The sequence below is a fragment of the Bombyx mandarina genome, chromosome 11 (assembly GCF_030267445.1).
Source record: "Bombyx mandarina strain Sakado chromosome 11, ASM3026744v2".
In the NCBI taxonomy this organism is placed as follows: domain Eukaryota; kingdom Metazoa; phylum Arthropoda; class Insecta; order Lepidoptera; family Bombycidae; genus Bombyx; species Bombyx mandarina.
The window spans coordinates 15865760-15879323 of record NC_143218.1 but is presented as its reverse complement, the minus strand read 5'-3'; the positions used below and the strand labels follow the sequence as shown (position 1 = coordinate 15879323).

The following is a 13564-nucleotide window of genomic DNA, read 5'->3' as shown; positions in this document are numbered from 1 at the left end:
GATCATGAAGATTTTCAAAAATTTAAACCTCGATGCGTGTTCTTTCGCATTTCGTGTACCATGGTTGTGGTTGATAGCAATCGAAAAGCGTCCTTAAGTTCACAGCAGAACAATCGACATTGAATTATTCGCCATACCTGTTTCTCCGGTACTGATGACCGCCGGTGAAGACGGAGGTCCCCTGCCGATGTTGTTGACCGCAATGACGTACATCTCGTATTCAGTGTACGGTGATAGATTCGTAACGGAGTAGTATTGCGTTATCACTCCAGATATCTCGCTGAAGGCCTGCAATGAAAATACAAAAATGTTCAGTTCAAAATAACCAGCACAATAGATTCGGTACTTTACTGGTGGTAGGACTTCTTGTGAGTCCGCGCGGGTAGATACCACCGCCCTGCCTATTTCTGCCGTGAAGCAGTAATCCGTTTCGGTCTGAAGGGTAGGGCAGGCGTTGTAACTATACTGAAATCTTAGAACTTATATCTCAAGGTGGGTGGCGCATTTACGTTGTAGATGTCTATGGGCTCCAGTAACCACTTAACACCAGGTGGGCTGTGAGCTCGTCCACCAATCTAAGCAATAAAAAAAAAAAGAAATATCATAGGATCCTCCATTAGTGATGGGTCTTTACGGCTATTGTTCGGAGGACATAAGCGTTTGTTGTTAATTTCACATTTTCTTATTAACATTGCCTTAAATTTAATGAAATCCTCTCTTTAATTATCTTCTTTCTAGCAAATTTGGACGTAAACCCAATACGTACGTACACGTATTCTACCTAACTATCCTACTTATAACCACGGAGCCCATAGACATCTACAACGTAAATGCCCATCTTGAGACATGAGTTGTAAGATTTCACTTTTAACAGTACAACGGCTGCCCTGCCCTTCAAACCGAAACGCATTATTGCTTCACGGCAGAAATAGGCAGGGTGGTGGTACCTACCCGCGAAGACGCACGTGTGGTCCTACCACCAGTAATTACGCACACTATGATTTCTGTCGCGAAGCATACACCGCGTTCTGTACTGAAAGATTCTAATTGAAGCCTTATACCTCAAGATGGACTGCGGCAGTAATATTATATTTTCTATAAGTTCAGATTACCATTTAATGATGAGTTGATTTAATGATGACAAAACTTTGTTTTTTTTCAAATAAGGAACCTTTGCAAAAATGTTATAAAATAATACAGATACTTATAATATCTCCGAACGAACCAGATATACGCCTAACTGAATAGCATCTTAATATAAAAATAACTCTTCATTGTTTGCACATTTAAAAAATACAGTTATTAAACTAAATAACACAAAAGAAATAGGATTCTATGATAACCCCAACAGCACTATTGACTACACTAATTAGACAGAAGAAGCTTCTTTAAGAAGTAACTCCGTAAGTTTATTTTACAAAATGAAATAAAATAAATGAGTTGGATTATTTGAAGCCCGTCTCTGTCTCGTTTCACAAATCGCTAGGACTCCCGGGACTTGGATTGCTTAGATTAATTCTGAATGTTTTAGAAGGAATCATTTATGTTTTAATCGAATCTTATATTTTAAACCCACAATAAAATTATATATTTCTTTCGTATTAACTTTTTGGGGATAATTGAGTAGTTAGGTTTTTGAATTATTCATTTCTAACATGAAGCTCTGGCGTAATAAATAGAGTAACCAGTGAACTCCACAAGTTGAAAGTCTTTGTTTAGTATAGTTGTTTGATTGCCATTTTTATTATAATTTATCTAAAATGATTGTCACGTAACAGGTATAATAAAACCAATCAACCTTACAGCTGATTGATTTTTGACAGTGGCGAAATGATCTAGAGAAGATCTAGAACGATCTCCAAAAGTAAGATCTTGTCACACGTCAAACAATATACGATTATGTTTTTGGAAGGCGAGAGACAAAGCGAAATAGCGTAATGTAGAATAGATATAACCCAAATAAATGCATTTGTATACGGACCATTTGTAATCTATTTTAACGAGTAATGCTTGTATTAATTCGGAATAGCAAATCGGAAAGTAATGTTTCCGGTGAACTAAGACGACTTGTTTGAATAGATAAATAAAGCTATCCCAAAATTAATTTCACTTTCATGGAGTCCGCTCCTATTATAGAATCATCGAAGCATTAATTTATTCAGTCTTCTTACCTGATGAGCGTTTTTAGGTTTGTACTGTATGACATAGTACTGAGGTTCTTCTGGGCCGTTATATGTCCATGACAGGCGAACTGCGGTCGCTGTAACTTCGGAAGGTCTAACTTCAGTGGGGGCTCCAGGTAATGCTGAAAATACAAAGTGATTACAATCCAAATACATACAGTGTTCAGGTTCTTTAAGCTATCTGTCGTGGCGTGCAACCTCTTTGACGGGACATAAGACCTACAACGACTAGACACAGAGTAGACTAAGACAGACACTTGACAAGAATTCAAAAATGAAGAGAGAAATGGAACGAGGGTGTACGTGACTACTACTTTTTTGACTTCCTAAAAGACGGACACGAACAAGACGACAAGAAACAAATTGACCGCTCTCATATGTATATATAGGTAAAATAGATGACAAAAGAATTAACGGACTATTCACTATCCATGTACATTAATTTTCTTTCGATAATTGTATTTCCCTTTGGTTGGTTAGTGAAAAATGTTATTTTAAAATACAACTGTATTATTCTTTTCTTTCCGTAAACGACATTACAACTTTTCTTATTTTTTTTAACCTGTGGTACCAAATATAATAATGGACAGGTCTCAACCAGAACCACGATTATTGAAAGTTCTATGAATAAAAAAAAAACAAGTTGTAACACTGTCAAGCTAAATTTAGACATTATATTCTTAAAGAGAAAACATTTTTAAATTGCTTAAAATGAAAAAAAAGGTTCATAAATATCTCTTTCGTTACCTAACTCTTTTTAAGTTAAAGTCACGATAAAAATCACGAAGCATTTCTTCCTCGACGAAAAGCCACTTAACCTCAATCAAGGAATAAATAAATTCGAAGAAGATTTTCGACGCGACCGCCATTAAACTTGCCGGGTCATTTATTCATTGAGGCCGACCAAATCTTGGGCAGTTCAAGGTGAAGCCAAATTGCCACGACTACCAATGTATTTAATCAGAAGCACAGAATTACAAATGGGAAATTACGGAACGGACATCGATATTTTAACCTTCCCAAGAAATCAAGAAGACAATTCTCGAACTACGCAACCATCATAATGAATCATTAATCAAACAGACATTCGTTTGTCTCAGGAGGCCGGGCGCAACTTTCCAACCCTTTCAATTATGAATTATAACACTAATTCATAATGGATGTCTCTCGACTTGCCGCAATTTATCAAATTGATTTTCGTAAATCCCCCCTTTCCATCGCGGCGAAGTTATTACCATAAATTTGCAACAGTTATCCCAAGAAATTATGAGTGTAATTTGATTCAGTCAGTCGTCTGCTCGCTTCGCGTCGGGAGCTACTCAAACAGTTCGGATTAATTAGCGAACACTTACAACTCGGTATGGGGTTAATGATTTCATGAAATAATCAATTACCCGGTAAATTGAGGTACATTTGTCGAGATCTCGTAGGTACGAAAAAAGAGATGAGCAATGTAACGGTCCCCAATTAATAACGAGATTTAATTTGGGAGGGACGGGTTCCTATATTTTATAAAGTTACGCTTCAAAGACAATAAGTTATGTATATTGAGAAAACGAAAGAATTGTATGTATTTCCATTTAATATACTATTATGACGAATCACTATTCGGTGAAATTCAGTATTTGTAATAATAAAATTGATCGAATTAATTGAATAATGGTTGCATAACTTACATTGAACTTTGACTTCGGCTGTGGCTTCAATGACTCCAAGCACGCTGGCTGCTTCGCAAGTGTAGTTGGCAGATTCTCTGATATCTCTTAATTCAAGGTTGTTCAGCCCTAGAGGAGGATTATCCTCCGGGGTCAACCATTTCGTTAATCCTGTGCGGGGGAACACGCAAAGTCAATTTATAAAATCGATAGGTTGATAATTAAAAAGTATATTTTTATAAGTAAGATGAAAAATTTACTTGTCGTAAATATTAAACTGCATATATTGATAAAAATATGTTTCTGTGTTATTACTGCTTTGAGATACTTTTTTTAAACTGTTTGTTAATTAATTTCATAGTTTAACTTTGCCACTAGTTGTGACTTTCATAGTTTAACTTTGCCACTAGTTGTGACTTTCATAGTTTAACTTTGCCACTAGTTGTGACGTATGACATTCACTCTTCTATCGGAAATACTGATGTGCTACTGGAGTTTAATGATACTAAAAAATCTGCAGACAAAAAGTGCAGATCAATACGTATATCTTTACGTACTATGTTTCAAATCAATCGAGTGAAAAACGCTCATTGCATATAATATGTACTCAGGATCATCTATTTTGATACGACAGATTACGATTCAACATATAAATGGTGCTGCTTACCGTTTTGAATTTAGATATGTTTGGGACTGGGAAATTTATAAGTTTTAGGACTTACTCTGTAGCTCGTTGGTGCATTATTCTATTTTCTCACTGGCGAGAGTTATATGTGCTGATTGATCAACAAATCACAATTTTATTGTTTTTGCACCGGCACCATGTTATAGTTTTTTTTTTTACACTCTTCGCGCCATTTTTTATATGCGTATGTTTTCTTGTAGTGTCAACAGATGGCGTGGATAGGGGATTGAGAAAGGAATAAGGAAAAGGAAGTTCCAACACTTACCTTTCCTCCATTTAACAGTAGGCATCGGTGCTCCGAAAGCAACGCATTTCAAAGTCAGGTTTCCACCGAGCATCACTTCTGAGCGGGGAGGGGGTGGTATCGAAAACTGGGGTGCGACTCTTCGTACTGTTGACAAATATACATTTCATTAACAAAATCACAATTAACTGTTGATGCAGACGGGTTTTCAACTAGCCTTTGTTTTTTATAGGCAACAGGCGGTAGCAAATGTGTTAACGGGTCAGTAATAATTGGGATGTTTCGTTACTATCGCCCATGGTTTTTGATAGGAAGCATACCACACCAATCCGGATATACGTCGGCGATTACTCTTCGATCCAAAAAATAAAAACACGATTAGTGTACACACTATAAGTTTTTGTATGATTCTGCTTCAATGCAATTGCGTCATTGGATTTCATTGGACAGACAGCTGTTGCACTTTAGTTTGTAAGGTGGTACAGTTGTTATAACTTAATATTAAGTATGTAAATGTAAATGTGATTTTCATAAGTAAATATGAAAAACAAAACCAGCCCCCACTCAACCTCTTTTTGCGATTATTTTTGATTTGACATGTTCACGGATCGAAGTTTGTCAGGTCTTAAGAATACAATATATGATGTTTTGTGATTAATTTTATTTAAGTAATAATTAGGACACGATAATTGATGGTAGCATCAAATTAAATTTACATCAACATCAATTTAAAACTTCCAAAATGGAAGAAACGTTTCCACCTTGTAACCCTAGCCTGCGCGTACATTAAGGTAAGGCCCAGGTTTGATATTCAACGAATTCATTGCTTTAATTACTTTTGTTTTGCATTGTTTACATTTGACGGCTAACAAAGGGTTCCATTAATGAAAACGATGCTCCGTCCATAGAGGTAGGATTTACTTTGGGTCACTTAATGACTAGGTTAGAAACTACATATTTCGATTGTTTTTTGGCCTATTGTTTTGTTTTGTTGATTTTATTAAATCTTTCAAATAATTTACGCACACATACAGGTAGCATAGGTGTAGTTTTTTGGACAGATACAGATATTCATGTTTTCAGAGAGTAAAATGATCCAAAATCTACTCTTTAACAATATTCACATAAAATGTAGTTAGGAAAATATTCTAATTTGAGTTTAATTAAGTAGTTTGAAATTTATTGATAGTAGAGCTTATTGCAAGAGCTCCATACGAATACTACCAATGCAATTGAGATTTCTTACTTTTATTATCTTATACTTACTTTTCTTATTATGTTTGTTATTTCAAAATTCAATTTTTTTTAAACCTTTCAACTCTTATTTTGATTGAAAAAAGAAACTTTATACTCAAATCTTAAGGACTAGATGAGTGTTGAGCCTAGTTTGTCAAAGTCTGCCTCAAACTGCCCTAACGCACGACTTTTTCATAGCAAACTTTATCCTATAATTTCCGTCAAAAGTACATAAGAAAACCTTTGGCGGAACACAATGTACACGAAATATCTTTAGTTTTAGTGTATTCCTGCGACAGTGACTTGGTTTAATTAAGGTGAGGCCAGAGACAGCTGTCGGGATCAGAGGCTTTGGGGCGATGTGCGTTGGTCATCCTTCACTGACATTGCTCTAAGTATGGTATAAGGTATAAAATTACACGTGACAAGAAATACAGGAACTTTCTTAATGTAATGTTGCCGCACGTTCGAAAAACTTTTGTTGATGACATTTTTAAAGGGTGCCCTACCAATTTTACGAATCAATTCTTTCACTAATATACAACTTCAATATTGAGAAAAAAATAAGATCGGATAATTTTTTGCCAAAATCTCTTTTACACGAATTCGTGTATGTTTGTTTTCTTTCTCTACCTCTAGACTTTAAATCTAGATTTAAAATCTTGTCGTAGTAAGCTAACTTTTTGGAAGAAAACTCATTTCTGGCTAACGTTGTCTTTTGTATATACCATTTAAACTGTGCTTTTGTATCTATGTCTACAATAAAGATTGAATACATATTTATAAAAAGGCGATAGTGATTCAAAAAAAGGTTGATTCCAAATATGGCAAGATACATGGTTCAGTATGTAGCTTAGAGTTACTGATAACTTACTGATATAATACAGTTTTTGACAGATTTTTTATTTTATTGCTTAAATGTGATGGCGAGCTCGCGGTCCACGCGATATTAATTATTTATCGGAGCCCATAGACATCAACAACTTAAATGCCGCCCCTCGCCTTGAGGCACGAGTAAGTCTCAGTTTTACAGTACGGCTGCCCCACCCTTCAAATCGAAACACATTACTGCTTTGCGCTTGAAATAGGCATGGCGTTAGTACCTACCCTACCACCAGTAACTATTTATATTAAGTATTGATGTTTGAATATCCGCTATTTCTTTTACCAAAGACCACAAAGATCCACAGCCACGTCGGGGCAGCCACGGAAATTATTATTCTTTCACTCAAAACGTTTCCAACGTGGGAAGCCTAAGCTAATTTATTTTTACGATTAATTAAAATTAGTTGGCGGACGTAGAATTATGCTTTTTGCTTTCTTTCCGTCAAAATAAAGGCGTTTAAGTGTTTTTGTTCGAGCAGCCCACCTATTTCAATTACATAATTAATAATGGTATTATTAATTAGATGTTCGTTAATGGAAGTTTGTAATTTTGTGCCAGAAAAATTGATGATGGGAGCGAAACTTAAGGAGCCACTGCAGTATAGAATGAAGATCATGTATTTGAGGAATACCATTGTTATTTTTATCGCCGGCCTAATAGATTTTTATTTTTATAGCTTAGTTGGTCGGACGATCTCACGGCCCACAGTGGTAACCGGTTAAGTGGTAACCGGAGCCCATAGACATCTACAACGTAAATTCTGTCACCCACCTCGGGACATAAGTTTTGAGGTCTCAGTTTTACGGTACAACGACTGCCCCACCCTTCAAACCGAAACGCATTACTGGTTCACGGCAGAAATAGGCAGGGTGGTGGTACTTACCCGTGCCGACTTATAAGATGTCCTACCACCAGTAATTACGCAAATTATAGTTCGCATCCTTGTTTACTGTACCAAAAAGCCTAGTTAAATTTTTCGTGAAATAAATTTCCTATTTGAGATTTTGGTTCTCGTCTCGTATCCAAAACCTAGCTTGAGATATTTGAATGTGGAACATTTGCCTGTTAAAAAAGATATGAAAGATAATTATAGAGTTCTTGATAGATGAGTCCGTCTAATTACTTTTAACATAAATTAAAAATAGCAGCTTGAAGTTGAAGTTTTAACGGTATTCAATAACGACTGTTCTCCCGTTCAAAATAGACGGCGCGATTGCTTCGTGGTAGATATTGGCTGGATACCGGTACATAGGTATTTAGACTCACAATACACCCTGCCAGTATCTATACATTATAATATTTCGTGCATTAAAAAATAATATTAATTATTTTCACTATACCATATTTTTATGGAGATAGGCAAATAGATAAAGAAAACCAGTTAATGACCGTTTTCTTTGTTTATCGACTTTGTTTGTCAGACAATTTTCTTTTTAAGGACAAGAAAGTCGACATTGTTGTATATGGTGGGCCCAATTATGCTCGTCTATCTATAAAGCCAATGAAAATTGGTGCGCGGTCAACTTCCACCAACGACCAATGGTCCACGTGATAGAAGTGAAACTTCTTTTGCGGTGTATGTACGTACTATTGTGGTTTTCTTCATATTTTTTTTGGTGTAATTAATTAATTTATTACTTGGTGATTCGCGAGATGCTTTCTCTATTTTCTCACTCTCGCTCTTCGTAAATTGTATCTTTTCTCTCTAGCCGTAAATAATTATAATCTGTCGCGAATTAAATTTTACTCTCAACGCGCCTAAAGAAGTTTCACTTCAATAAAGTGACAGGAGGCATTAAATAACAGAAAATACCTATGAGAACTATATATATCGACGCTTGAAAGGCAAACGTGACTAAGCGACAATGCGTGAACTTTACAGTAGACTAATTTAAAGTTGAAATACCTGAAAAAAAAAATATTTTAACGAATCTAGCTAGTAATTGTAGGATTGAAATGATTTTAATAGACCTAGAAATATATTTTTTTTGTGCATCGAATATGGTTATTGCCTATCATTGATGTACAAAGCAGTTATTGTCGCTTAGTCACGTTTGCCTTTCAAGCGTCGATATGTAACACAACATATTGTCAAGTTAGCCACAAATCCGGCTGTTATACGGCTGTGACCGCCGCAATCAGCAGTAAGCAATAACTTGGCCAACTTTTAGCGCTTGTCACGAGTTGCTCTCGCTTAATAAGTCGAGAACATCGAAAGTGTTTTCAAACCTCAACTTGATATAGAAGCTTAATATCGCCCCTCAAAAGCTTCAGGTAGACGGAGATTTATGAGTAAGCAGCGGGAAACAATAATAAACGGAACGAACCATACGGCAAAGCAAACGAAACTAAAATATAAAAAAAACATTGAGTGACGTGGGATTGGTGGTCGCAAAAACAAGGAGTTCTCCGCTCGAATGGACGTGGGCTGTGTACGGACAGAAAGGGAAGATTCGTCGATTTTCAACTCACATTATTTTACTTAGGAAAACAACAGTTTATATTCATTTAAATGATTCATTTGAATGTATTTTTTTATTATTTATTGCTTAGATGGATGTACGAGCTCACAGCCCACCTGGTGTTAAGTGGTTACTGAAGCCCATAGACATCTACAACGTAAATGCGCCACCCACCTCGAGATATACGTTCTAAGGTCTCAGTATAGTTACAGCGGCTACCCCACCCTTCGAACCGAAACGCATTACTGCTTCACGGCGGAAATAGGCGGGGTGGTGGTACCTACCCGTGCGGACTCCCAAGATGTCCTACCACCAGTGATTACGCAAATTATAATTTTGCGGGTTTGGTTTTTATTACACGATGTTATTCCTTCACCGTGGAAGTCAATCGTGAACATTTGTTGAGTACGTATTTCATTAGAAAAATTGGTTCCCGCCTGCGGGATTCGAACACCGGTGCATCGCTACATACGAATGCACCGGACGTCTTATCCTTTAGGCCACGACGACTTAAAAGTAAGTTACAGTATGTAGTAAGTTATAGTAGCCTAAAGTTTCAAACGTCCGGTATACGTGTTCGCCAATTATTTTCAAGATGATGGAATAGGACGCCTGCGAGATTCTAAAACCGGCACAGTCGCATTGCTCGATTTGAATGTACCAGTCAGTGTGCTTAGTGAGAGTTTTTTAGCGTTCTCGATAGCGTAAAACTAAAAGTAAAAGTTTAGCGAAACAGCGCCTCTAGCGGCAAACGTAAGCGAACGATCCAACTCCATACAAATTTCAGTTAACTTTTACGCTATCGAGAACGTTAAAAAACTCGCACTAAGCACACGCGCGTCTTATCCTTTAGGCCACGGCGACTTCTCAGACTGAAAAGAGTAACTTTCGGAGCGGCGCACCTTGTTTCTTTCTGTCTGAACACGCGGGGGATATCCAAAGCTTTTAATTAAAAGCTAGATGTTATTAAAACTGGCACGTTACAACGATTATTTTTCTATTTTAGATCGTTTGTTTAACTTTGTTTATATATTATGAATTAGTGATATCGGCCTTTGAAATAGTTTTGTTCTACGCTCAAATTTACGTACCGGTAAAGTAAATTGTCGTATGTTTAAATAATATTATTTTTTTGACTAGTACTTTATTTATTTTTCTTTTTCAATAAAGATAAAACCTGTGGGTATATTGACAGCGGCGACTATACGATGTGACAATGACGTAGGTCCAAGGGCGATGACGAAATAAAAATAAAAAATACCTTACATTTAGAAAGTGTACGTAATACGCATGAATCAAACAACAAATTGTGCGACATATTAAGTGTGAAAATTTTCGGTATGCAGATGAGTTATGTTTGGATTATTGATGTGAAACATCTATAGCCGCACGTAAAACCGGCATGCTATATGATGGTATATATATACAGTCTATATGCAGTAGTGTGTACGGTGTGGCGACGCGTCGCCATGCGCAATCGACTGTGCGATTCTCTCCCACTCGATCCGGCGTTAAGCCATCTCTCTCGCTACACTGAGCTCGGATATCTAAAGTGTATACTCCATAGTGTATACAGTGTTGTTTACTACAGTACACATAACCTGTGTTTTACTTGAAAACAAATTATTTTTTCGTAATATTTTATTTTATCATTATGACATATTTAGTTCCTATCACAATCTGTTCTTTTCTGCATATTACTTTTACAAAATAATGTCCATGTTTCACATCTGCCAGGCATCCCGTGACGGCTCACATTTTTTTTATTTACGAATGAGTTAAATGAACTGGTTGTCAAACTGATTTTATTAAGTACATCGAGATTATATGTTTCTTTTACTGCAGTGATTATTATTATATTACTATATTATATTATATTATATTATGATATTATTTTCAGCCTAAAGACGTATACTGCTTAGACATAGCCTTGCTCAAGGTTCGACATCATGACCAGTTCTGCGCTGCCAGCATCCAGTGGATTTCCACGATCTTCAACATGCCGTTGGTCCATCTTGTCCAAAGGCTTTCAAATGCGAATTTGATGTGAATCTCCTCATTACCGACTCATTCTTGCAGCGAAACTCCGAGCATATATCTTTTGATTGCTCCATTGTGAGTGACCACGTTTCACTGACATATGTCATCACTATCAATGTATATTTTTAATATGCTTTTATTAGCTTCAGACGTACCTATGTATGTTAGTATGTAACGGAATCTTTGAACATGATTTTGACCCCCTTCAAAACGTCGGATTAACTCGAAATTTGGCATACTTATTAAGGACCGATGACAATTCAATATTTAAAAAAAATATTGAAAACATTGAAATTCAACTAAAAAATGAAAAATAAATAATAGTTTTAAAAAACTAAAAAAATACGATTTTACACTATAAAATCATTTTTTCTTACACTATTTTTAATTCAAATTTCCTAAAATTTATTATCTATTTTTTTGTTGGATTTTCTATAAAAGCGTTTTTTTTTTGTTTTTTTAAACTATGTATAATATATTTAAGCTGTAAATATTCTTCCACTACCAAAACATAACTATAATGAATATTACCCACGCGAAACAGATCAAAACCGTTAAGACGATGTCTAAATTACAAACCAATATAATTTGTCATTCGATCCAGTTTATCAACTCCGAACTAGAGTGTCGGCTATCAAATAGTTTCTGGATCTCTTAATATCCGAGATATTAGAGAGATTGATTGCAGTTTCGTATCCCTGTTAACGACGGAATAGATTTACTTGATCGAATTCTGCAACCGCACCCAGTTTATTTACTAATCTGATTGCTGTTTTGTCGATACGAAGCCAGATGATTAATGATTTACTATAATAACTATCTACTTCTAAATCATGTTTTTGGAAATGTAATAAAATATTATTATTTATAATATACTTATTAATAAGTCAAAAACACTAAGCACCAGTTCAGAGAAATATCACAGTATTGATTAGAACGAGTGAAATAAATTCAGCGGTTTTCTTGGTGTTTAAAATTTGATGTTTATTTGAAAAACAGAAACATACAGCACTTTATAATTGAAGGCACTTAATCCAAAATTCTTGCTTTGTGGTAAACGCTGAAAATCTACTTGAAAAATTGTTGTTTTTTAGTTTTTAGATTTTAATACTTTAAGGTATGTACTTCATTTAAAAGAAACGGAAAGAGTACTTTGTCTTTTTCTAGACTAAAAGAGACTGTTTAATTTTATAAACTGAAGGCATGTTGTTTATTAGTCGTTCAAAGTTTAAAACTAATTTTCTTGCAATTTTTAGTCAAGCCCCTCCAATACTAAAGGTGCGATACTACTTCATGCAGAATTAGGTACGATGCGAGTTCATCTACCACTAGTAAATGTCGATTGACGATCCCAATATCCGAATGAAATTGTTTATTTATTTATTCCTACCTATTCTGGTAACCTCGAGGGGTTATTCTAGATTCGCCGAGCTAATAGGTGAGCTCACGGGGCTCAAACCTTACGACGTTACTAGCTCGAATCCTAGCAAGAGTCGTGCTTCGCAGAATCTACCACCGGATCGGACACGCGATCCGCTGAAAGGTCCGGCGAGAAACTCAGTGGGCTGTGTCTGTGGGTTACGAAATTGTCAAAGAACGATGCTACATATTCTCTGGCAAATGCCTTAGACGCGTAAAGGTAGGACTACCTAGGTCCTTTCGATTACGTCTAAAGATGGAGTAGTACAATTTTAGACCATTTTTTAATGGTGGTAGGACCTCTTGTGAGTCCACGCGGGTGGGTACCACCACCCTGCCTATTTCTGCCGTGAAACAGTAATGCGTTTCGGTTTGAAGGGTGGGGCAGCCGTTGTAACTATACTTGAGACCTTAGAACTTATATCTCAAGGTGGGTGGCGCATTTACGTTGTGGATGTCTATGGGCTCCAGTAACCACATAACACCAGGTGGGCTGTGAGCTCGTCCACCCATCTAAGCAATAAAAAAAAAAAGACCATTTAGGTACCATTTCTAAAACTATCTTAACTTGAACGATGTTAAAATGTACACAGTAACTATCTGCTTTTATCTAAATGTTCATGTATGTTACTGATGCGAGGCGTCGCGACGTTATCGCGCCGGCAATTTATATAGTGAATATTACTGTGTCTGTTGTATGTAGGTCTCAACCTAGTTCCAGCTAACTGCCTCCGACGAACGTCTGTTTGCATCC

The 13564-nt window shown here is 36.2% G+C and overlaps 1 protein-coding gene across 6 annotated transcripts in view; it reads right to left on the bottom strand.

Moving 5' to 3' along the window:
• Positions 1–13564, bottom strand: part of LOC114241396 (tyrosine-protein phosphatase Lar) — a 437676-nt gene that overhangs the window by 22480 nt on the left and 401632 nt on the right. For all 6 annotated transcript variants that reach the window (XM_089731076.1, XM_089731078.1, XM_089731077.1 and 3 more), the window contains 4 exons: positions 4789–4914; positions 3860–4009; positions 2172–2305; positions 138–288 (listed from right to left, as the gene is read on the bottom strand). In XM_089731076.1, the coding sequence (XP_089587202.1) occupies positions 138–288; positions 2172–2305; positions 3860–4009; positions 4789–4914 (561 nt within the window). The remainder of the gene's footprint in view (positions 1–137; positions 289–2171; positions 2306–3859; positions 4010–4788; positions 4915–13564) is intronic.